The sequence below is a fragment of the Dama dama genome, chromosome 15 (assembly GCF_033118175.1).
Source record: "Dama dama isolate Ldn47 chromosome 15, ASM3311817v1, whole genome shotgun sequence".
Lineage (NCBI taxonomy): Eukaryota > Metazoa > Chordata > Mammalia > Artiodactyla > Cervidae > Dama > Dama dama.
The window spans coordinates 42,317,748-42,345,203 of record NC_083695.1 but is presented as its reverse complement, the minus strand read 5'-3'; the positions used below and the strand labels follow the sequence as shown (position 1 = coordinate 42,345,203).

Genomic DNA, 27,456 nt, shown 5'->3' with positions numbered 1-27,456 from the left:
CACAAATATAGATTTAAAACTAAAGATATTCCTGACTTATAGTATTTTATTCCTTAGTTTTTTTATTTACATTGGACCCTTTCTGTCTGTGTTAACTGTTCAAACCAAGAAAATACTACTGAATCAGAAGTCAGCTTCTACTATCAGCTCACCACGTGGACAACCACATCACTGCTCTGAGTCTATGTTTTCTCCAAAAAATGAGAAGACTGGGGAAGTTTAAACTTGAAGGTTTTAAGCCAAAGTGGGATTATGTGACTATGATTATATAAAATGCTGTTTCTTATTTCTCACTTAGCTGAACTTACAGTAGCAGCCACTGATGACTGAACACCTACTATGTTTCAGGTATTAAGTCACTCAATTTGTAACCATGAACTCTAGCTCTCTTAACAACTTTATAACATAGGTACTATAAAAATGAGGAAACAGAAGCAGAGAGCTCACCAAATATTATATAGCTCATAAATGTTGATGACTTTACAGAGACCATCATGCAAAACCCCAAGTGTTTTTCCTCAGAAGAGTTTCTGTTAGGTACTATTTACGACCATTGTTTCTCCACAAATCTAAATAGTCATTAGAAACTCAACTTTACTTTAAAAAAAAAGTAAAGTCAATCCATTTGCAATTCAAAATATCAGAGTTGAAAATATTCCCTATGTACTAACCTGATGCAGCAGCCGTTTCAGCTTGAGTAACTGAGTTTTTACAGCAGTGCAATCCTGAACCATATGCCGAAGGGTCATCTCATCCAGTATCACCGTATTTTCTGGTACATCTACAAACATCTTCTGAGCCTGGAAAAAGGGGGTCCCTCCAAAGCTTTCAAAATGACCCAAGGGAGATTCTCTATAGGGAGAGCCTCTGGAAGGGCAGGGGAAGAAGTTGGAGGAAAAAGATATACAATATAATTTCAGAAAGAAATAAAGATTATGAAATTATTACAGTGATTATTACAAACTATTTATTATCACAAAGCCTTATGACTTTTACTCATCTCAGATAGTAAATTGTTTTCACGAAAATTTCCATCAATTCTAGTTGTCATTAACACAGTTATCATCTGCACTCCCTCCTTTCGTGTATTTTACACGTTGGTTAAGTAAATCTTACTCCTTAGGAACTAGAGTAGAAACAGAAACCTCTGGGAAAAGGCCTTGCCTAGAAAAAATTATATTTATTTTACTTTTCTGCACTGATTGATCTTTAGCTTTTAATTTTAATTACTCTCTTACACTTCACATCATTTTTTAGCTGTTACCCTCATTAATTCCCAGTTTGGATATACCTCTGGGCTCCTATTTCTGGGAAGTTCCAGCAGATAGTTAAGATAAATACAGTGCTATTCTTCTTTTGTTTTTACATTGCTGATAAACCATCTTTTCCAGTAAAGATTAAACAAGGTTTTAACAAAGTTATACACACCACATATTTCCTAATCTTAAACTACCTTTAAAAATATCTACTCTTTTTAAAAATTTTAAAGTTTCCTTTGTTCCACATAATACACATGTTGAATAAGAGGAAATAAAAACTAGGGGTAATGTGTTTCATGGACATGAAAAACACAATTTTTTAACCAGAAGTCATAGCTATAGCAATCTAAAAATACTGCATTCACATTACACATAATCCCAGTTACTTTTTAATATAAGAACTTGTGATATATGTGAAATTTCAATATTTAAAATAATACACTAAAAAAGCATTCTCTCCAATATAACATCTAAATTAACATATCAGGATTAAAGTTAAACTAATGGATGCATTAAATTTCGAAAGTAGAAATACATTTTCTAATAAGTTTTCTAGGTTTTAACAAATATTCCCAAATCTCTAAATTCTCAAATATTCAATATGAGCTTGGTTTTCAGAAGGTTATTATTCTTCTCTGAAGCTACTTCTCATACTTGATTTCAGGCCTGATTTTTCTTTCAACCCAAGAAAGAGATTTTTAAGAACATTTAAATTGCTGATCCACAGATAAGACCCTAATTTGTTCACATTTAACTATTTTATCTTTATTGATTCAAAATATAGTTGAATTATTAAATTTTAAATATTGATAATTATTACTATGACTTTACCATCTGTAACTGAATAGACAAGATGAAACATTTTTCAAGTAGTAAGCAAAAAGAATCATTTGGCAAATGAATAGTAGAGACAAGAGTTATGTTTTTGGAGAAACAGTTGACATACTTTGGGAAATGGTTTTGAATAGGAAAGAACTTGGGATGAACTATAAAGTATGAGGTTTGAGTTGGACAGAAATGAAAGGTGAAAGCTTTCTAGAAAAAGAAAATGAAAAGAAATGGCACAAAAGTGCATGTTTTTCAGGGACAAGGAGACTCATATATGGCTTGCTGCTGCTACCGCTGCTAAGTCGCTTCAGTCGTGTCCAACTCTGTGCGACCCTATGGACAGCAGCCCGCCAGGCTCCTTTGTCCACGGGATTCTCCAGGCAAGAATACTGGAGTGGGTTGCCATTTCCTTCTCCACATATGTGGCTTAGGGGACCACAAACAGCCTGAATCCAATTCATTCTTCTACTTCATCCCTCAATATACCTGCCTCCCTCAGACCAACAATTTAATCCATAGCCAATTACCAGAGACTGCCAAAGCATGAATGAGGAATGGAATAATGGCTTATATTAGATTTCAGCATAAATGTGAACCACATGTAAGGAAGTGGTGAATTAAAAACATCTCAAAGAAAAGGTCAAAAGGTCTTGATCACTAACTGAATATGGGGACAAAGAACTGGTACCTAGAGAAGCCAAAATAGTATAAAAGACACTGCTCCAGCCTAGAACTTAAGTTTTTATGTTGGCTGATAGTAACTAGCTATTGAAAATACTCAGTATCTTTGGGCCACAGATTCTCAGTGCTGTCCAGCACCTACCAAATAAAGTTCATATGCCTTAAGTTGCATTTCTAATACTTCCACCATGAGACCCAAAACTAAACTCATATCTCGTCCAAGTCTTAATGCCCCTCAACTAGATAAAACTGTTTTATGATCCATAACTTATTTTATAGCATAAATGAAAGAAACCTGCATACATGTCACCTCTAATTGATTATAAGCCCTTTGAAAACAAGGACTTATTCATTTCTACATTATCCAATTAATGCAGATTATCTGAGTTCAAATCTCAGCTCTGTCACTCACTAGGTCTATAACACAAAGGACAAGTTTCTTTACCTATGCTTCATTTTCCTAACCTAAGAAATGAGAATACGAGTATCTCACTAGGCTGGTAAAAGGATTAAATGTTAAAGTGCTTGGAATGGTGCTTGATATATAATAATTGTTAGGCAAAAACCAATTACTGATGTATTACTATTATTATTACTATCAATAATTTCTAACTTCTTTATTCTGAAAATTTTTTCTAACACAAATGTCAAAACAACACTATAATGCCATATACCCTTCTCCTAGATTACCCAATTCATAAATGTTGACACAATGCTCTATTAATATGTGTGTAAATTGTTACTAAACCATATGACAGTAAACTGGAAATAACATAACATCTCAATGAGGGCCATTTGAAGGTTGCTGGGAAAAAAATGGATATAATTATATATAATTGAGAAAGTACAGAGACAGAAGAAGACAAAACTGAAACAGAAAGCAATTTTATGAGAGGCTATTTTCAGAAAATAAAAAGAGACTGTTTAAAAAAGAAGGAAAAAACAAGATAATGAAGATTTTGAGATTTCACATTCTGAGAAGATGATGCAGTTAACAAAGGAAAATCTGAAGCTTTGAAAAAGAATGAGAGGTAAAAACATGAGACAAAGAGAACTGGACAAAATACCTTATGTTAGCTTGACAGCCATAAATTTGTACTTTTGTACACATTTTAACAATCATTGACTTCTAGAAGAGAAATTAGGTCATGAGAGCAGCAGAAGACTTCAAGCTGCTTTGGAGAAAACACTGGAAGGTGAGCAGTGTGTTTGCAAAGGCAGAACCTATGTGGTCAACCACAGGCCAAATAGGCTGGTGGATATGAAGAATTGAACCAATAGAGGTATGGATGAAGGTAAAAATTACCTCAACGGTTAAGAAGCATAAGAATGAAATGCTCACTATCATTAGTATAATTTAACATTGTTCTATAAGTACACCCAGTAAAATCAACAACAACAACAAAAAAGGATCAGAATAACTACAGAAACGAATCTGTAAGAAATAAGCTTTTTCAAAACCAATTTAAATTTAAACCATATACAGGAGCAGCACCTGATATTCAATTCACACATTAAATAATCACTTGGCTGCATAATCACTTATTGCAATTTCAAAGTAATCTCCCCAAATTATATGGCTCTATCCATACATTTACATTCTTCTCTACTTCTATCAGAGTTTCTTTATGACTAAAATATGTGACTTTTGTGTGAAATTGAAGATTTGTGATTCATAGGTTAGAATGGTGAGTGGAGATACTCTGTGTGTGTGTGAGAGAGAGAGAGAGAAAGAGAGAGATTGGGGATTTTTCTTTCTCATTTACCTCCTAATCTCAATCACAGTTTGACTTCACAAAACCTTTAGCTTTTTTCTCACTATTAATTAAAATGGTATATTAAAAGTTAAACGCATATTATTTTTAACATCATGGTTAAAACATCTTTAATGCTAGATTCAACATAATCTCAATTAAAATCCCAAGATATTCTGTGGATATTAACAGAGGGATTCTCAAGTTTATATGAACAGGCAAAAGACCCAGAATAACCAACACAATACTGAAGAAGAAGAAAGTCAGAACACTGATACTATCTTACAGACTTTCTTTATCAACTGACAGTAATCAGTGGTAGAGACAAAAAGATTAATGGGACAGAACAGAGGGTCCAAAAATTCACCCATACATACAGTCAACTGATCCTTGGTAAGCAAGAGAGTTCCAGAAAAACATCTACTTCTGTTTTATTGACTACACCAAAGCCTTTGACTGTGTAGATCACAATAAACTGTGGAAAGTTCTTCAAGAGATGGGAATCCCAGACCACCTGACCTGCCTTCTGAGAAATCTGTTATGTTGGTCAAGAAGCAACAGTTAGAACTGGACATGGATCAACAGACTGGTTCCAAATTGGGAAAAGAGTACATCAAGGCTGTATTTTGTCACCCTCCTTATTTAACTTATATGCAGAGTACATCACCCAAAATGCCAGACTGGATGAAGCACAAGCTGGAATCAAGACTGCCGGGAAAAATATCAATAACCTCAGATATGCAGATGACACCACCCTTATGGCAGAAAGCGAAGAACTAATGAGTCTCTTGATGAAAGTGAAAGAGGAGAGTGAAAAAGTTGGCTTAAAACGCAACATTCAAAAAACTAAGATCATGGCATCCAGTCCCATCACTTCATGGCAAATAGATGGGAAAACAATGGAAACAGTGAGAGACTTTATTCTGGGGGGCTCCAAAATCACTGCAGACGGTGACTGCAGCCATGAAATCAAAAGATGTTTGCTCCTTGGAAGAAAAGCTATGACCAACCTAAAGCAGAGACATTACGTTGCTGACAAAAGGTTCATCTAGTGAAAGTTATGGTTTTTCCAGTAGTCATGTATGGATATGAGAGTTGGACTATAAAGAAAGCTAAGCACTGAAGAATTAATACTTTTGATCTGTGGTGTTGGAGAAGACTCTTGAGAGTCCCGTGGACTGCAAGGAGATCAAACCATCTTCCTAAAGGAAATCAGTCCTGAATAATCATTGGAAGGACTGAAGCTGAAGCTGAAGCTCCAATACTTTGGCCACCTGATGCAAAGAACTGACTCACTGGAAAAGACCCTGATGCTGGGAAAGACTGAAAGCAGGAGAAGAAGGGGACAGAGGATGAGATGGTTGGATGGCATCACCGACATGATGGACATGAGTTTGAGCAGGCTCCGGGAGTTGGTGATGGACAAGGAAGCCTGGCATGCTGCAGTTCATAGGGTCACAAAGAGTCAGATGTGACTGAGCAACTGAACTGAACTGAACTGATCCTTGGTAAAGGAGCAACGGCAATTCAAAGGAGAGAGGACAATCTTTTCAACAAATAGTACTGAAACAATTAGACATTTATACACCAAAAAAAAAAACCTTGCACACCTTTCACAAAAGTTAACTGAACACTGACTGGGCAAAGATCTAAATGTAAAATGCAAGACTACAAAATAACAATGAAAATTTAGGTGACTTTGGCAATATGTTTTTGGATATGACACAAAAAGTACAACCTATGAAAGAAAAGACTGACAAGTGGTCCTGCATAAAATTAAAAATATATGCTCTGTGAAAAATATCATTATCAGAATGAAGATGCAAAACACAGACTGGAGAAAATATCTGTAATAAATGTATCTGACAGAGGATTGGTATGTAAAATATATAAAGAACTCCTAAAGTTCAACAAGAAAACAGATAACCCAATTTTAAGAATGAGCAAAAGATCTAAACAGACATCTCACTAAGACAAAACACATATATAGCCAATAAGTATATGAAAAAATGCCCAAAATCATACCATTAGAGAACTGCAAATTGAAATAACAATGAAATGCCACTGAACACCTATCAGAATGATCAAAATCCACAACACCAAATGCTGACAAGGGTATGTATCAATAGGAGCTCCTACTCATTGCTGGAAGAAAAGCAAATGTACAACCATGGCAATTTCTTACCAAATTAAACATGTATGCATATGTGTATTCATGCTAAGTCGCGTCAGTTGAGTCCGACTCTGTGCGACCCTATGGACTACAGCCTGCCAGGCTCCTCTGTCCATGGGATTCTCCAAACCAGAATACTTAGTGGACTGCCATGCCCTCCCCTCCAGGGGATCTTCTGGACCCAGGGATCAAACCCTGGTCTCTTCTGTCTCCTGTATTGGTAGGCGGGTTCTTTACCACAAGCACCATCTGGGAACCCCAAACTAAATATATTCTTACAATATAATGCCACAATCATGCTTCTTAATATTTACCAAAATGAGCTGAATAATTACCCACACAAATGTTTAGAGCAGCTTTATTCACAATTACCAAATTCGGAAGCAATCAAGACGTCCTTCAGTAGGTAAACGGATAAACAAATTGTAGTTCATCCATATGTGCGTGTGCGAGTGTGCTAAGTCACTTCAGTTGTGTCCAACTCTTCACAACCCTATGGACTGCAGCCTGCCAGGCTCCTCTATCCATGGGATTCTCCAAGCAAGAATACCGAAGTGGGTTGTCTGGCCCTGCTCCAGGGGATTTTAGCGAACAAGGGATCGAATCCACAACTCTTATGTCTATCTTCACTGGTAGGTGGGTTCTTCATCATTACATAAGAGTCCATTTTAGTTCATCCATACAATGGACTCTTACTTAGTGATAAAGAGAAATGACTACTCTTACATGAAATAAAGCCACAGGAAGACATGGAGGAACCTCCAATACGTACTGCTAAAAGCAGCTGATCTGAAAAGGCTACATCCTGTTTCCAACTGGACGGCATTCTGTTTAAAAGGCAAAGCTATGGAGACAGTAAAAAGATCAGTTTCACTGTTTGTCAAGAATGTTTCCGGGGGGGGCAGAGGTAGAGAGGAGAAGAAAAGGATGAATAGATGGAGGATGGAGGATTTCAAGGACACTGAAATTATTCCATATGATACAGTAACAGTAGATACATACCATTATGCATTTGTCAGTCCATAGAATGTACACACAACTTACTGGTTCAAAGCATTTTAAGTGAATCCTTTGGCCACCTCATGCGAAGAGTTAACTCAATGGAAAAGACCCTGATGCTGGGAGGGATTGGGGGCAGGAGGAGAAGGGGACAACAGAGGATGAGATGGCTGGATGGCATCACCGACTCGATGGACATGAGTTTGGGTAAGCTCCGGGAGTTGGTGATGGACAGGGAGGCCTGGCACGCTGCGATTCATGGGGTTGCAAAGAGTCGGCACTACTGAGAGACTGAACTGAACTGAACTGAATGTAAACTATAAATTTTAGTTAATAATAATGTGTCAATATTAACTCATTAATTGCAACAAATATTCCCCATTAATCCAAGATGTTAATAATAGAGAAACTGTGTATAAGAGTTAAGGGAATATATAAGAATTCTGTACCTTCTGCCAAAAATTTCTAAACCTACACCTGCTCTAAAAAAGAAAGGTCATTAATTTTTTTTGAACAGTCATGACAAAAGGAAAAGAAGGAAGTACTTACAGAATGGCATAATCAAAGATCTCCAAAAATCCACTGCTACATAGAAACTCTAAGAGTATGTGTGTATTAATTGCTCAGTCGTGTACAACTCTTTGCAAATCCAAGGACTGTAGCCCTCCAGGCTCCTCTGTCCATGGAATTCTCCAGGCAAGAATACTGGAGTGAGTCAACATGCCATTCTCCAGGGGATCTTCCCAACCCAGTGATTGAACACAGGTCTCCCACATTGCAGACAGATTCTTTACCATTTGAGCTATCCAGAACACTGGCAAATTTGGCAGAATCAACTTTTTCAGAACTCTAGGAACAACCAAATCAACTCTGGAATTAACAACTAAAAAGCACTTACTGAAGAAAACCAACTGACTTTCCTGAGAACAAACTCTGTGACATTTAATTTATTCTATTTCCTTGTCTATCTTCCTAGCTCTGTGGCAGCTTGAAAAGCAACAGCTTTACAAGTGCAGTAGCTGTGACATTCAGCAATCTCTAAGGGTAAGATGGGAGGGAAACTGGGCTTGGAACTCTCCAAGCTGCACCATTTCCAGAGAAGTGTTACTATTTGACCTAAATGGTACCTCCCTAGAAAAGGTCCACTCTCAGCAGTTGTTTTATTTGACCTGATTCAGAGCTCCCTCAGTGGGAACAGCCTTAACTCTAATATGTTTTAAAAGAGAAAAGAAAAGAAAACTAGTGACAGTGGTTTAAAAACCTCAGCTGCCTGAGATGGCAATACCAGTTGGGACAAAGAAGAAAGTGAAAATTTTAAAAGGAAAAACCTGTGGAATCACATGTCCACAAGAAACTTTGGAAAGCTCTAACATATTCCTGGGTACAGAGAGGGCCATACACGTGTGGAAGTCAAGGAAATACCTAAGAAGGTCTTAATCCCTCACCTTTGGCTGATGTTGAGCCTCTGAACAAAAAGGAAATAAAGGCTAAGGCAGTATTGCAAACTGCTTATCAGGTTGTTGAAGGCATCCCTGAATACACACACACACACACACACACACACACACACAGCCCCTTGGAAAAGGCTGGGAAACTTATTGGTGCAAGGCATTTAAGGAAACTGCTTTCTAATCATTAGTTCCCGAATGTGATAAACTAAAAGAGAGACACATCATATTCAAACCAACAAGAGCCAAATAAAAAGTAAGAATCCTGAACACAACAAGAAAAAAAGTTATTTTATTGTGTTAGAAGACATGCTCAATAAGATTAACAGCTGATTTTTCAACAGAAAGCATAGGAGTTATAAAAGAAAGACTGTCAACCAAGAATCCTATATGCAGCAAAACTATCCTTTAAAATTAAAGACAAACTAAAACATCCCCAGATAACAACCTAAGTGAATTTGTTGCCATCAAACCTTCCCTACAAGATATACTTAAGTTGGAGACTTTAATGTTTCCTCCTCATTAACAGATAAAACAACTAAGAAGGTCAACAAAGAAACAGAAGACGTGAACAACACTACAAACTAAGAAAACCTAACAGACATCCACGGAACATCTAAGAGGTTAAATTAGTAATCAAAACACTCACTGCAAAAAAAAAGTCCCAGGCCCAAATAACCTCAACAGTTAATTCTACAAAACATTAAATGAAGAGTTAACAAAACTCCTTCCCAAACTCTTCCAAAAATATAAATGAGAGAAACACTTCCCAATTCAATTTGTGTGATAATATGAAAAACACAAAAAAAATCTCAAGAAAACTACAAATATTTGTTATGAATGTATATAGAAAATCGTCAACAAAACACTTAGCAAATTGAATCTAGCAACATCTAAAAGGATATCATGACCAAGTGGGATATATTTGAGAAATGTAAGGTTAGTACAACATCTGAAAATCAATCAAAGGCATACATCACATTAACAGCATGAAAGGAAAAATAATTATATCAAAAGACGCAGCAGTAGCATTTGACAAAATCGAATACCCTTTCATGACTAAAAAACACTCAACAAAATATGAACAGATGGGAACTTCCTCAATCTGATAAGGACCATCTACGAAAACCTACAGTGAACATCATATTTAACAGTAAAAGATTAAATGCTTTGATCCTACGATCAGAAACAAGACACAGATGACTGCTCTTATCACTCAACTTGTACTAGAGGTTCCGGCCACAGCAATCATGTGGGGCCGGGGGATGGAGGGGGAGGGAGTATTCAGACTGGAAAGAAAAAGGTAAAACTATCTGCATTCTCAGATGACAGATTTTACATATTAATTTAAGAGGAACTAGGGAGCCAGAAGTTTAAATGAATCGTGTACAGGAACACTGGAGGCTACATTTAGAGCTGTAGCAAAACTTACAGTGTAAAGGGAAAGTGAGCCCAGGGCCAAGATTTTCGTGAGCTAGGGAATGGGACCATTAAGGAGAAGCTGATAAAGACACATGCCCTAAGTGTCAAAGGAAAGAGGTTTAAGAACACTTAATTCAGAAGTGAAGATGAGGAATGGAGACAAAACCTCACCCCTAAACATAACAGTTCTAGAGTGACTAGAAAATAAGAATCCTTCATCTAAGAATGCTACTGAGGAATTAGTACACTCGGGAAAAAGTTACAATCAGGAAAATGTAGGGGAAGAGGTCAAGGATGTGGGTTTATTAAGAGGTAAGAGAATTTCATTTGGCTAGTAAAACTGTAGGGAAAAGGGGAGGTCTGGAGAGAAAAAAAGGAATAACAGGTTAGGTAAGGTGAAAAGAGAAAGCAGTACTGACAAAAATACAGAGAAAGTAGATGAGTGGTTCTGAACCACCAGTCCCCTGAGTTACAGATACGACACAATCCTATAATTAACTATGACAATGATGAGAATTGAAGGACATACAAGAAAGGGAACCAGCAACATTTAAGAAGTCAAAGAATGGGAAGAGGAACTTTTACACATGTTATATATTAAAAGGCCCTGGGGTTAGCACATCCAAATCTTTTAAATCAAGGTATAGAAAGAAAAGAATAGTTCTAAGGTTTGCTCGAGTAAGGCTTATCTTGGATGAGGTTTTTCTCTCTACCACCCACCTCATAACTGGCTCTAAGAAATCTAAGAGTCCTAAACCTCACACAGCTACCCAAAAGCCTGAGGGGATCAATCAATAAGCTAGTTAACTTATAACTAGTCGCAACAAACCAGTGTGTGTCAATTCACTTGTTGGGAAGTTCTGCCCTAAGTCAAATCAGCAACCGTCAACAGTATTATGCATTTCTCTCTCCTCATTCAGACTCAAGAGTGTGGATGACCCACAAATCACTAGTACCTCAAAGTACACTGCGGAGAAGGGATTTGTTATCATGTGTTTTGGGAAATGGCTCCATATTTTTCTTTACCACTTTTTGCAACATCACAGTGCTATCATTATATATTAAAGGCACTGGAGTCTACTATTTAAAAAAAATCATCATTTAACTTGTCCTTCCTATAGTCATCTGATCAAAGGTTCTCTTTTCTACACCTACTGACATCCAGGAATACAGTTTTTGAAAAATGTTTAACTTTTCTGACAGATAAATAATCAGTCACAGCTTGATCATTCCCAAGGACAGAGATTGCTATCTCCAGGTAATTCATTCCATTTTGGACATTCTTATTAACAGTCTCACAAAGTTGAAACTTGTCACCCGTTATCTTAAAATACATGGATAGTTTTTGCTATCTATAGTTAGAGATCACATTTATTCACTCCTCCAAATGACCTACCAATTCAGCTATGAACCTAAGAGCAGTTCTCTGAAAATGCCATAGTGTTTCATACATGGCTTTGTACACATTATTTTTTCCATCTGAATACTCATCCTTAGAAAGAAACTGCATTGTGTGCATGTTAAGCCGCTTCAGTTGTGGCTGACTCTTTGCAATCCTATGGACTGTAGCCTGCCAGGATCCTGTGTCCAAGGGATTCTCCAGGCAAGAATACTGGAGTAGGCTGCCATGCCCTCCTCCAGGTGATCTTCCCAACCCAGGGATCAAAGCCACGGTCTTTTATGTCTCTTGCATTGGCAGGCAGGTTCTTGACCACTAGCACCACCTGCTGCTGCTGCCAAGTCGCTTTAGTCGTGTCCGACTCTGTGCGACCCTATGACAGCAGCCCACCAGGCTCCCCCGTCCCTGGGATTCTCCAGGCAAGAAAACTGGAGTGGATTGCCATTTCCTTCTCCAATGCATGAAAGTGAAAAGTGAAAGTGAAGTCACTCAGTCATGTCCAACTCTTAGCAACCCCATAGACTGCAGCCTACCAGGCTCCTCCATCCATGGGATTTTCCAGGCAAGAGTACTGGAGTGGGGTGCCACTGCCTTCTCCGAGCACCACCTGGGAAGCCCCTATATAGAAACTAATCCTCTGCAATTGCTACAGTCAAGTAATCAGTTCAACAGTAACTTTCTTGATATACCAATATCCTAAGCAAAAAATTGCATGCTCCTGGAGTCCTGTATACATCACTTCAAGGCACTTATCACCATTACACTGTACTACCGCATTATAACTATCTATATACCTCTCTCTCCCATACTCTAAACACCCTGGCAGCAGGAAATATTTACTACTCATCTTTTTATGGGATGGAAAAGGCACAAAAATCTTCTATCAACCTGATAACTGCAATGATTCCAACTAAGCTCACACACTGCGTAATTTGTTTTATCCTTCTCAAACCAATGCTCAAGTAGCCATTACCAATCTACAGCTTTCACCTCTCACACCATCTCCAAATTCATTCCAATTTAACAGTTTAGCACAGAACTCAACATACAGGTTCTCAATAAATACCTGTTAAATGGTTGAATAAACCTTATCTTGTAAGCAAGGTTCACATTTTAGGTAGGCTTCTAAATTTTCCTAAGTTAGCCTTAAATTTACCTCCTTACAAACCAACCATCAAAGATGAAGGAAGCATCATCATCATTAGCAATGAAGACTATCTTTACATCAGATTCTTGTCTGATAGTACCAACTCTCTGATGTTCATTACTTATCAAAAGCCCAGATGTAAGGAACAGAACAGCCAAAATAATGTCTGGGAAGATATGTACTACATATATTCTTCCAGGTACTCCATAAATTTCATCCTGGCATCAGACTTTACCAACTAAAGAACGAACTTTAGTTGGAGTTCATTGCAGAACTCCAATGATTCACTTGTAGAACTCCTTTTTCTCAGTCTAGAGTTCTTTGTAGCATGGGCTGAAGAACACAAATAAAAAAGGATTTTTTATTTATGGAATTTATCATTAATTTAAGGAATTAAAGATTTAATGGATTTATCATTAATTCTACTTTGGGATTCTGAGACCTTTCCACTACATCACAAGGTGTTCTCCTTTTAAGAACTCATGCAAAGCAATCCTTTATAGGTTTCTGTCTCATAAAAGCAGATCAACTGAGAAACATATCCTTTATCCATGTACATTATAAATCTTGTAATGGATCAAGTTTTGTTCTTTGCTTTTTGCTCTTTTGTTTTTTTGCTCCTTGTTTGCTACAAGGAATCTTAGAGAGAAATTTCTTTCTTTCTTCAAGAACTCTACAGTACCTCACATTTCCCCCTTTCCACTATTTCTTTATCCCAAATTTACTATTTGTATTAATAATGTGCTCCAAAAGGACTTTAAGTCCCTAGGGGAATGAGATGAAAGAATAAAAAGGAAAAGAATTAATAACTGCCATTGGGCGCCTACAGTAAGTCAGACACTGCTCCAGGCACATTTATCCCTGATCCTTGAGCCTGAGAGAAAGGTATTATTAAGTATGCTTTACAGATGGTAAACTGAAGTAGAGAGAGGTTAAAAAATTATCTAAGCTAACAAAACTACAGTGTACCAGGCCAGAGTGTGATCCCAGCTTTGAATGACTACATAGTCACATTATACATTAGGTCTGGCCAAATTAAAGACTACATTACACTTCAAAAGAAAAAGAATTCTATCATCATATTTGAGGAATTTTTAAATTTCAATTTATTATATGAACAAAAGAAGACAAATCACTTGGCATTAATTTCACACATTAATATCTGAAACATAATAAACTTTAACAAAGTAAACACCTGATCATTTCCAAATGAGAACCAGACAATAACACCAAACTTTAAAGTTCAAACAGCAGACATAGATACTTATATTCATGACAAAGCTAAGAAAAAAAGATTTAGGCCAAAACAAAAGAATTAGACATATTATTCCAATTAATACCACACATAACTTGAAATGTTTTTCGGTGCCTCTAAAAATAAAGGCAAAAAACAGTTCTGAGAGGTTGGGGGGAAATACGATTCAAAACTATTTAAGACAGAAAACATTTTAAATTAGACTCACCTGCTCAAGTCACTTTTTCCATGGTGATGATAGTGGTCAGGATGGCTAAGGTGGTAATGTTCCTGTCCACTCCACCTCTGGGGTGGCCTTTTCCAAAATCCTTCTTGAGACTGTCGAACATTTCTGTCTGATCGGTCAAAGCGGTTCATATTGTCACACTCCACTAGACAAATCCAAAAGCAAAACACTAGAAACATGTACATACACTCTATAAACGTTAACTACTTATAGCTTGATAATTAAAGGCTGCTGAAAATATAAAAGCGGTATTCTAAAAATAACAGCCATTTATGTTAGCTGACCACAAAAAAATCAGGATTTCCCTAAGAAAAATGACTAGTTCTTTTGTTAAAAACTGAACTTTATATTATTCAAACTGAAGTAAATTTTAAAAACTTTTTTATCACAGTCACTGAAGTAACAACAGCCCCACTGTTTTAAAACAAGCAAATTATCCTTGAAATCAACATTATACATTTTAAACACCAGTAATCAGCTCTAAGTGGTTTTCATCATTATCAGTAGTTGGCTCAGACTTCAGAGTGAAAATGACAATAAAAAGTAGAAGATTTTAAGTCTGGGAAAGAACTCATTCCTAAAAATGAATGCCACAGTTAATTTTTTACTGATTTCAAGAAGTACAAATTAACTTTTCATCACAAACAAATCATATTTTTTAAATTAAGCTCACAGTTTTAGAAAGTAAAACGTTCCAAACTACCGATAGTAGAGCTTGTTCAAAAATTCTAAAATGCCACAGAAAACAAAGCCAGTACTTTGCTGCAACAAATAGTACACTCCCTGAAATCCAAATGCCACAAAAACATGAAAAGAATCTCTTTGAAATATCCCAGGCTTCTCCTTCACTTACCCAAACACTTCTTCCTCACATATCTGAGCACTCACTAAAAGAGTTACTTTGTACAAGGGAGACATTGTGTTGCCTGCTGCCTACTCAGACATAGTCGCACTGACAAACAGGCCTTCCTTCCTGCCCAACTCCCAGCCCTCCCTGTGGGAAGCAAGCCCAGTTTACCCTGTGACTCCATCCTCGCTCAGTGCTTACACAGCCTCTGAGTTAGGACTGTTACTAAAAATACAGCTAAACACTAACCCAAGCCAGGAACAGGAAAGGGTTTTCCAGTAGAACAATTATTACATGAGAAAGTTCAAATCCTGCATGTTCAGAATTCCTTGTGATAAGAAAGCTTCAGAAATCAAAAATCCTCCCCAATGGAAAAAAAAAAACAAAACCTCATTATTTAAATGATTTGTTTTCACGTAATTCAAACCTGAATTTGATATGCAGAAGCATAGTATACCAAATAAATACAAACTTCCCCACTCCAAAAAAGAAAGGCTGATGCAGTTAAAGTTAAATGAAGTTTCAAAAGATATTGATATTTTGTTTATTAGAAAATTTCCATTAGCGGAACCAATTTTGGGAAAAAATTATAGGTTTTATAGTTTTAAAATTTTTTTAAAGAAGTCTTAGATTTTAAATGATTTCTTATCATCTTATTGGGATAAATTAAGATATATTTATATATAAATTTTAAAGTTCAATAATGAAAACCTGACTGTTAGGTAAATAAAAGTATGGTGACCATTATGCCAAAAAAAATTAGGAATAGAAAATAAGACTGCAAAAAACAAAAATAAATTGAAAAATAACCCATACAAAGGCTTAAAAATGTTTTCAGTTCACATTTGCATTATACTCATAGACACAGTTAAGTTCCTTAAGTATTTCTACATGGCATTAAAATGTTATTTTAGTTTAAGCAACTCTATATAGCTGAGGGATAATCTATATCTACTTTAAATTCTTAATTCATGCAGGTAAAGCCTTCAGGTTTTTTTGGCTGCTCCATGCAGCATCTTACTTCCCCAACTAGGGAACAAACCTGCAAGCCCTGCAGTAGAAACATGGGAGTCTTAACCACTGGACCACTATGAAAGTTCCTATTCACTTAGGTAAAATTCCACTCCCCAAACAAGAAATTTTGTAATAAGAATCTGAAATATGATACCATCAACACAGAGTACACAGAGTATTAAAAAGCAAAATAACAAGGCCTGGAGATGGGGTTAAATACTGTGGGAAATTATAATCAATGTGCTGCTCTTACTAAATTGACGTGCTGTATTTACTAAGGATTGCTAGTACTACACACAGGCTCCAAATAGAGCACTTTTACTGAAACATGAATTCAACCATCAGCATAATGGCAAATAAGAACTGGAAACAAGTATTTTCCAGAACCACAGAGGACTATTGTTAAAACTGCGATAGAGAAGGCTTAAACTCTCAGAAAAATGACTGCTCTGAGACTCTGAATGAAGAAACAGTCCTGCTTATACTACCTACCTACAGCATCCATCAATCATGTTTTGATATACTTTAAAATGTTACTGAGACAAAAGTACTTAATAACATTAGTTGTGGTTTCTTAGAAAAAGCTAAGGGTTCTGTGACAAGAGGGAAAGAAATAACATAGAAATAAAATGCAGAGCCAATAAAATTACAAGATGGAGTTAATTTAAAGCAAGTTTCCAGAGTCAATGAAGGAACAGGACAAACAAGACTAAGAAAGGGAATAAACCCTTCTGAATGTGTAATATCGTAGGGAAGGATGGGGCAGCCCTAAAGGTATTCCAGTTCAAAAAATTTTTAACCAATATGCTGATCAAAACTATCTACACACCAGATTTGACCCTGTGAGTTTAGGGATGGAGAATAAATAAAGGCCTTCTGAAGGGGCTTTCTAGCTACAAAAGTAAAAGGCAACAGATTTTAGTAGTTCTTTTACTATGAGTAAGAGACAAATAATACTAGGATGTGTACCCTCTGAAGAGGGAAAGGGAATCTAATATAGCTAATTGAAAGGTACAAGATATGGAGATGTCTACATCTAACATTCATCATATCCATTTCTACTAATTTGATAAGGGATAAAACGTGATGCCAAAAGTAACCTAGATTCTTTCTCTGATAACTTAAACTTCTAAGAAAATAATGACTGATAACACATAGTATTTCTATTTATGACTAACAACTGGCTATGAAGATAGCAGGAAGAAATTATATACATCACAAAGTCTGGAAAAAATGTATTGCACAGGAGGTTTTACAATCTGAACAGGAAAGCTTTTAGATGAAATTTGGCTTGAAAGAAGAAAAGCTCATGTTAAAAAAAAAATCATGAACTTGTTATTACTAAACACCATCAGTACTGAAAAAGAAAATTTCCAGAAGAAAATACAGTAATTAAAAAGTGATCAAAAACAGTACTACTGACCTCCTACGATTATTACCCCAATAAAATGTTTAACAAAAATGTGGCCTTAGGAAACAACATGAAATATGTATAATTTAATAGGCACCATAACTTAAGTGGGGTAGGATCCAGGAAGCAATGAAAGACATCTTTTTCAACAGAGAAAAGTTTAAAACAGAACGTGTAAAGAGTACATCTAAGAAAACATACACTATGAAAATTTCATAAACCTTAAGATGACACTATGAATGTGCCAAATGTTAGGCACTGATCTGTAGGCACTGAGTGACCATTAGAAGTGCCTGAGCAAGAAAATAAAGCAATACACATATATAACACAACTGTTCATTCGAGAGACACTTTAGAACAAAAAGGAAGCAAATCTCAAATACCCGCTGGTTTGCTAAAAGAAATTCAGATTCCAAAACTATTTCCTTAAAAGATTCCTTGACCAAGGTAAAAGAAAAATGCAGAAGAAAACAATCTCTCTCTTTCGATCCTCCCAAATCACAACTCAAATACAAAGTCTTTTTGCCTTTTACTCCTTCCTTCATTCTGTGTTCAATTTCCTTCTGCACCATCTCTCCCTCTATCCCCCTTTCCCGACCCCCTCAAGCTGGCCAGAAGCCTCAGAAGCTCTATACCTCTTAAACTTAATCTTCCTGCAGAAGAGGGGAAAACTCCTTAAGGTGAATTTTTAGATCTGGTCTCATTCTGGGCTGAGAGCCATGGCTATATACTTTCTAAGGTCTAAACAAGTTTTGGAGATATATGCAGAGGAATTTAAAATAGTTTTAGGAACTGATTATCCAGGGCCCCTATGTCTATACCAATTAATTCCTACATAAGAGGGAACTTTAGGAGCAAAAAAAAAAAAAAAGAATGGAAAAGTCACAGTGTGAAAAACCTAAAGTGGACTTACGAACCCATGATTGTGTAGAGGAGGGAAGTTTTTCTCAACTCTCTTTGGGTCTGAAAATAAAACAGACAAGATATATTAACGGGAAAAAAAAAGCATACAGACTTATCTAACACGTGACATGCGAGCCTTCTTGAGGAAATGAAGACAAGACCCAAAGAAACAGTTAGACCTGTGTATTTTTATGCTAGGCTCGAAGAAGAGTGGAGAAGGAATATGGCAGGAAGTATGAACAAGTGTGGTAGACTGGGGAAACTTAGCAGAGGTCTGTTTGTTAGGATCTTAATCTAACTGTCTTCAGAGAGAAGGATGGTCTTTTCCTACAGCTATGGGGAAGGCACCTCTCACATGAGGATTTTATGACCCGTTTCAGGGAAGATGGACAATAGGAGGAGAAAATCAGAATCACTTTCCTGTTTCTGCCCCTTTCTCAAACTCCTTCAGCTTAAAATATTCAGTATGCCAAGGTGCCATATTTGGGGGTCGTGTGTCATAAACTACATCAACTGCAGTTGAAATCAGATGAAGTTAGAAAAGGACTTTCAGAAGCTGCCAACAAAGAATTTTCTGTGAACACAGAATGGGCTCTGATTCAGTTCTATAAGCAAAGAAAGATTAAAATCCACCACAGATTTCAAAATCCACTACAAATTTAGACTGACCACCCTTAGAGAGCATTCAGGAGTAGATTCTGAAAGTGATATGATGTCTCCCTCCTCACTTTCTATAAAAGATTTTAAGGCAGAAATTGGGTAAACAGCCTCACTGACAGACTTCCAATGCTTAGAAAGAGCCTTAGGAAAAAGCAGAATAAGGCTCAGAATAAATTATGTCTTTCACATGTAACAACTATGTTAAATAAATAACTCCAATAAATTAAACATTGGAGAAAGTAGTCTCTTAATATACTTATAGATACTATTAATATAATATAAACAGCAGGGCACTAAAAAAAATAAATAAATAACGTATCTTGCATTGCCTAGGAAATAAAAGAGAAAAAGTAAGTGAGTGACTAACCAGAGTATTCTGAGGGGGAAATCAAGCCCCCAATTTCTGGCTTTACCCTTAAATTCAAAGATAAATTTTTCTAAACAGTAAAGGACAACCTTGCAAATATATCATTGATATAGGCACTATAATACCAACTTTTAACCCCTTGACTGTTATATAACCTCCCCTTCAGTGTCACAAAACCACCCAGTGTAGCTATCTCCAATAACTCAGACAGATCTCAAATCCTAGCCCAAAACTGTCCAAGGAACATCTGACCACAAATCTTCCTTCCTTGTCTGTGCTACCATATATGCTACCTTCATATGTACAGAAATATAACTGCCAGAGAAATATTCTCCTCATGGCCTCCTCCTTGAAAATCCCAGAAGACTCCTCTTTTCATAATGAAGTCACAGCAAACTTGTGTCCAAATCAAACCCAAACTGAAGATCTCAAGAAGGTGCCAGTCTTCTTATTGACAAAAACACCACTGATACTGGCAGAAATAGCGGGGCTGAACCCATCAAATCCAGAGTGATCCATCCCAAACTCTACTCAAATTTGCACAAGAGCTTCAAACACCAGAAGCTCAAAGAAAATAAAACCAACAGTCAAAACATATTAGAAGACTCCTTAAATTTTGTACTAATCCTTTTAACATTCCTATCCTCCCAACAGAAAACCTCAGAGGCAGTGGGTATAGTCATTTAGGACTTCAGAGCTATAAAGAGAAAAGTCATTCCCTCCTTCCCAATAATACCAAACCTAAATACTGTTTTATCTTTGATGCCTCTTAAGGCTACCTATTTTACACCCAGGCTCTGTTTCCTTTAGTGTTCAATTAGCACAAAATAGTCAATACTTGTTTGCCTTCTCCTCAGAAAATCTGTAATATGAGAGATGTTTTATCTCAGGATTTCCCTCCAATTTTTCACAGGTCCCCAAACAAAACCTATGAAAGACTTCCCTGGTGGCTCAGGTGGTAAAAGCGTCTGCCTGCAATGTGGCAGACCCGGGTTCAATCCCTGGGTCGGGAAGATCCCTTGGAGAAGGGAATGGCAACCCATTCCAGTACTCTTTCCTAGAAAATCCCATGGACAGAGGAGCCTACAGTCCATGGGATCGCAAATAGTCGGACATAACTGAGCGACTTCACAAACAAAACCTCAAAAACTTTAAACTTTCTTCTGATTCTACTTTAAAGGGATACCTTTTTGCTATGCTCTAAAGACGAGGCAATGGAATGCAAAAGTAGGAAGTCAAGAAACACCTGGAGTAACAGGCAAATTTGGCCTTAGGGTACAAAACGAAGCAGGGCAAAGGCTAACAGTTTTGCCAAGAGAACAAAGCAAACAACACAAGAGAAGACTCTACACAGGGACATCACCAGATGGTCAACACTGAAATCAGACTGATTATATTCTTTGCAGCCAAAGGTGGAGAAGCTCTATACAGTCAGCAAAAACAAGACCAGGAGCTGACTGTGGCTCAGATAAATTCCTTATTGCCAAATTCAGACTTAAATTGAAGTAGGGAAAACCACTAGACCATTCAGGTATGACCTAAATCAAATCCCTTACAATTATACAGTGGAAGTGAGAAACAGATTTAAGGTACTAGATCTGATAGAGTGCCTGATGAACTATGGACAGAGGTTCATGACACTGTACAGGAGACAGGGATCAAGAACACCCCCAAGAAAAAGAAATCCAAAAAAGCAAGATGGCTGTCTGAGGAGGCCTTACAAATAGCTGTGAACAGAAGAGAAGCTAAAAGCAAAGAAGAAAAGGATAAGATATACCCATTTGAATGCAGAGTTCCAAAGAATAGCAAGGAGAGATAAGAAACTCTTCCTCAGTGATCATTGCAAAGAAATAGAGGAAAACAAAAGAATGGGAAAGACTAGAGATCTCTTCAAGAAAATCTGACATACCAAGGGAACATTTCATGCAAAGACGGGCTCAATAAAGGACAGAAATGGTATGGACCTAACAGAAGCAAAAGATATTAAGAAGAGGTGGCAAGAATACACAGAAGAACTATACAAAAAAGATCTTCATGACCCAGATAATCATGATTGTGTGATCACTCACCTAGAGCCAGACAACATGGAATGTGAAGTCAAGTGGGCCTTAGGAAGCATCACTACGAACAAAGCTAGTGGAGATGATGGAATTCCAGTTGAGCCATTTCAAATCCTAAAAGATGATGCTGTGAAGATGCTGCACTCAATATGTCAGCAAATTTGGAAAATGCAGCAGTGGCCACAGGACTGGAAAAGGTCAGTTTTCAATCCCAAGAAAGGCAATGCCAAAGAATTCTCAAACTACTGCACAATTGCACTCATCTTGCATGCTAGCAGAGTAACACTCAAAATTCTCCAAGCCAGGCTTCAACAATACAAGAACCGTGAACTTCCAGATATTCAAGCTGGATTTAGAAAAGACAGAGGAACCAGAGATCAAATTACCAACATTTGCTGGATCATTGAAAAAGCAAGAGAGTTCCAGAAAAACATCTACTTCTGCTTTATTGACTATGCCAAAGCCTTTGATTGTGTGGATCACAACAAACTGTGGAAAATTCTTAAAAGAGATGGGAATACCAGACCACCTGACCTGCCTCTTGAGAAATCTGTATGCAGGTCAGGAAGCAACAGTTCAAACTGGACATGGAACAACAGACTGGTTCCAAATAGGAAAAGGAGTACATCAAGGCTGTATATTGTCACCCTGCTTATTTAACTTATATGCAGAGTACATCATCAGAAATGCTGGGCTGGATGAAGCACAAGCTGGAATCAAGGTTGCTGGGAGAAATATCAATAACCTCAGATATGCAGATGACACCACCCTTATGGCAGAAAGTGAAGAACTAAAAAGCCTCTTGATGAAAGTGAAAGAGGAGAGTGAAAAAGTTGGCTTAACGCTCAACATTCAGAAAACGAAGATCATGGCATCTGGTCCCATCACTTCTCGTCAAATAGATGGGGAAACAGTGAAAACAGTGGCAGACTTTATTTTGGGGGGCTCCAAAATCACTGCAGATGGTGACTGCAGCTATGAAATTAAAAGATGCTTGCTCTTTGGAAAAAAAGCTATGACCAACCTAGACTGCATATTAAAAAGCAGAGACGTTACTTTGCCAACAAAGGCCCATCTAGCCAAGGCTATGGTTTTTCCAGTAGTCATGTATGGATGTGAGAGTTGGACTATAAAGAAAGCTGAGTGCCAAAGAGTTGATGCTTTTGATCTGCGGTGTTGGAGAAGACTCTTGAGAGTCCCTTGGACTCCAAGGAGATCCAACCAGTCCGTCCTAAAGAAGATCAGTCCTGAGTATTCATTGGAAGGACTGATGTTGAAGCTGAAGCTCCAATACTTTGTCCACCTGATGTGAAGAACTGACTCATCTGAAAAGACCCTGATGCTGGTAAAGATTGAAGGTGGGAGGAGAAGGGACGACAGAGGATGAGATGGTTGGATGCCATCACTGACTCAATGGACATGAGCCTGAGTAGTCTCCAGGAGTCAGTGACAGACAGGGAGGCCTGGCGTGCTGCAGTCCCTGGGGTCGCAAAGAGTCGGACATGACTGAGCGACTAAACTGAACTGAACTGAAAGATGAGGCAGGCTCTAAGACCAACATCATCTCTCTGCTTCCTGATTTAGCTCAGGCTTCCAGAGAGAAGTTGTTATAGCTCTATCAAAGTAAAATCCATTATCAAGGATATAATTTATTTCATGGAGGTAAATCCTTCATTTCTCACTGTGTCTGTTTGTGTGCCTAGTTGCTGAGTCATGTCCAAATCTTTGCGCCCCCATGGACTGAAGCCCACCAGGCTCCTCTGTCCATGAGGATTCTCCAGGCAAGTATACTAGAGTGGGTTGCCATGCCCTCCCCTCCAGGAGATCTTTGCAACCCAGGGATTGAGCCCTGGTCTCCCACACTACAGGCATATTCTTTACCATCTGAACCACCAAGAAAGCCCAAGAATACTGGGGTGGTTAACTTATCCCTTCTCCAGGGGATCTTCCAACCCAGGAATCGAACTGGGGTCTCCCGTATTGCAGGAGGATTCTTTACCAGCTGAGCCACCCTCAATACCAGCCCTAAAATCTTCACATTAAATCTTTTAGATCACAAAGTCTCATTATCTTTTCTCCTATAATTGTTAATGGTTTATGCTTTTCGTCTGTATTCTATAATATTTTTTCCACTTGATCTTCCAGGACACTAATTTAGATTGCAAACATGGCTATGCTTTCTGTCATCTATTGTTCTGTTGGGAAATCTTTTATAAGCTCCAGAAAGCACTGTGCTGCAGTGGAATCTAAATGCCCTTGTTATTATCTCTTTGGGCCACTCTAGTCCCATTCCGCTGTTTTCCCTGTTCCTCTTCCTGGGTGTTGGCTGTGACCTTTCTTTCTCAGTTGACGAGAACCGAGCACTGACTGCTGGAGTATCCCAAGTGACAGCAGAACCACAAGAAGATGCAACAGTCTCCGTCCCTGTGGAGGAACAGATACTGTTCTCAGCTCCACACCATCCTTCAACAGACTCACGGATCCAACGTCCTCCACCACAGAGATTCACACAGTGAGCAGAGTACACTTCCCAGTCCCATTGCTGTTAGGCTTGGCCATGTAACTTGCTTTAGCCAACAGAATCTGGGTAGAAGTAACAGTGTACTGGTTCTAAGTGATTAGTTTTAAGAGATATTACATGCATATTTCTGCTCTCCCTGTTGTCCTTCTGCTTGCTATTTGCCATGAGCACGACCTGCTCCAAGGAGTCCTGGTTTCAAAATGAAGAAGCAATGAGTAGACCTAAACTCAGTCCCACAGCCTGAATTGTCCCAGCTAATCCACAAATTCAAGAAAACAAAAAAATTAATTTTGAAAGCCACTGAGATTCTGAGAGTGATTATTATGCAGCATCCTGGCAGTAAGGGAGAAAAAATAAGCCTGACTAATATGACAAAAGCAAGCAGCAAGCAGGCTCCTAGAACCTCAGTGAAGCACTAGAACAACCATCCAGCCTCTCTGAAAAATACCCTTGTATTCTTCTAGCATTGGGTATAAAAAGGACTTTACTATCCTTTTTAGTTCACCCCTGCCCCAGAAAGTCAAAGAAACCTGGCAAGTGCTGATTGAGAAGGAAGCCACAGCTCTCTGAGATTCTTCTTACCAGGAGGATCCCATTTCAATCTTTGCCCCAGGGGCTTGCTAGGCTAGTCTCTGGTTCTTAACCAGTCTTCAAGACAGAAAATCCTACAAATGCTGCATCAGTGGAGGCAAGAGCATCCAGACCCGTCTTTTACACAGATTATCTAAAGCCCCACTTCAGAAGTTACTGGGATCCAGAGACAAAGACAGACTGAATTGGGGAGTAAAAAGAATAGAGTGACTCATTCAGGTCACCATCTTGATTTTTTAAAAAATATTTATTAACTTAATGGTCTTTACTACCGTTTCATAAGACAAAAGATATCTCTTTTTCTCTAAATGTATTTCTCCTTAAAATCCAAATGAGACAAAGGGAAGAAAAAGTGAGCAGGCACAAAGGGAACAAAAGGACAAACAGTATCTACCAGTTACTTTATAACACAGGTACACAACTTTATTGGGTCACAGAGTATATACCTAAGACCTACAAAGTCAGGTCTTAAACATTTAAACAAGTGCGCAAATGAACCTATTTTATGTCACTTAAGACGGACTCTCAGTCTGAAAAGGCTACTTCCATAGAGATTAGGAAGTCTGTAGATAACAAATACCAAACTGGGTATTGTCAAGTAGCTCTGGAGGTTCAATATTATCCCCACTCACCATTTTCAAGAGGTGTATCCTCAGGCAGATCCACATCAAGCATAAGGTCATCATCCTCAAGGTCACATGATTCAAGATTATTCAGAATATCCTGGCAACAAAGGCAAAAAAAAATAATGCTCAGTATAATCATTATTTCTGAACATCAATATATGAGAATTTCATTTTACTCAATGTTTGTGTGGTTAAGAAAAGATTTTAAAGATACAATTTTTAAATGAAAAAACATAAATAAATTCAACTGGTTTGCTTGGTTAAGCTATTTTAACATCCTTTCCCTAGTCTTCTTCCCCACCAGTTGGTTTTCATTTGCATTTTAAAACCTTACACAGTGTTCATCACCTGTAGGATATTGTTCTAAGCACTTTACAGGTATTAATTAATTTTAGTCTTCACTTTGATTTTGTGACTAATATAATCTCCATATTATAGATGAGAAAACTAATGCACAGAAAATCACATTAACACTCATCAATAATAAATCATTATATATGATGTTTCAGAAATTTATCTAGAGACATGGAAAGACATTCTGTAAAATGGTGGGGGGGAAGCAATTACATCTGTACAATGTGACCTCATCTTTAATGCTGAAAAACATATTTAAATGTCCAAATGGTGATATACCAAAGAATTGTTATTTTCCACTACATAAGACAACATGTGCTTATGCTCTGTGTTCTTTTTGATTATGACTTTTTACACTTTTTTTTATTTCATAATAAGGACACTGCTTTTATAATAAGCAAAACTTGACAATGAAAAAAGTCAACCTCTTATAGCAAGAGCATAAGTTCACACCACACATAGCTAGCCTCCACATGGGAATCCTCAGTTCAGCCCCTCCACTAACCACAATAATAACCACAACCACCTGCCTCTTCCCTCTTCACTCAAGCCAGTCTGGACTAGTTTGGGTGCCTGCCCTAGTGTTCCCAGAAAGTCTCATTGTGTAAGTCTTTCCACATTCTCTTGCTACATGTGTAGCACCATCTTTCCTCACACAAAAACTAACCTGGGTGGAGGGGAGTTGATCCCGCCTCCATGAGGCAACCACAAGACACACCTTCAAAAATTCAACACATATAAAAACCAATATACACAAGGCACAACCCTGGGTAAAAGACAATCCCTATCTTAGTTGAGTTTAGCTAAACTACTCCATGATATTGCTGCCGTGGCATCCATTTTTGTGTGGCCAAGCAGCCTGCAGGGGTCTTGGACTGAAAGTGGCCCCTTCCCCAAGCTCATCCCCAGATAACAGCCAGAGTCACAAGCAAATATAAGGTCCTAACAGGGCTTCTCCAGCAGCCCTTCTGAGCAACGGTCTCCCCTGTCTCCCAGGTACTGCCCCTTACGCAACCTTAGACAAGACTAACCACAGAGCTTATGAAAACCCTGCACTTTCTGGTTTGAACTGACCAATCCAGCCACAGCACTGGAACCTTCAACGCACTCCAGCCATGGACCCTAATAATAAAAGCATGTGCCCCAGGTTCCTGTCACTGTCTGCCCTTGTATGGCTCCTCAACGCATGCTATGTCCTTCCTCCAGAACCTGTGAGCAATAAACTTTTCTACTTCAATTTCCCATGTGATTTTTTGTTGAATTGGGGTTCACCAGCCAACACCTTGGGGCTCTAGTTAACAAATGTTAATTTAACAAAGTCACAACAACCTTCCAAGGTTACCTTTCTTCAAACAGACAGTTCTTCATAGAATGGTACTGTCTGAGTGTCACGAGGGTTCATCAGATGGATCTAAGTTTTAGCAAATTAGAGTCAACATAATACAAATTCAAGTCGAGACAACCTAAGGAACAACAAATTTGGCCTCTAGAACATGGAAGAAGAAACTACC

General features: G+C 37.8%; 1 protein-coding gene across 8 annotated transcripts in view; it reads right to left on the bottom strand.

Annotated features, from left to right (window-relative positions):
- CCSER2 (coiled-coil serine rich protein 2) overlaps positions 1–27,456 on the bottom strand; it is a 156,039-nt gene that overhangs the window by 66,164 nt on the left and 62,419 nt on the right. For 6 of the 8 annotated variants that reach the window (XM_061161956.1, XM_061161958.1, XM_061161955.1 and 3 more), the window contains 3 exons: positions 25,598–25,688; positions 14,574–14,736; positions 672–867 (listed from right to left, as the gene is read on the bottom strand). In XM_061161956.1, coding sequence (XP_061017939.1) covers positions 672–867; positions 14,574–14,736; positions 25,598–25,688 — 450 coding nt within the window. Of the gene's footprint in view, positions 1–671; positions 868–14,573; positions 14,737–18,780; positions 18,827–25,597; positions 25,689–27,456 lie in introns of those variants that run through there. The other 2 variants (XM_061161959.1, XR_009696086.1) reach the window with 2 other exon arrangements.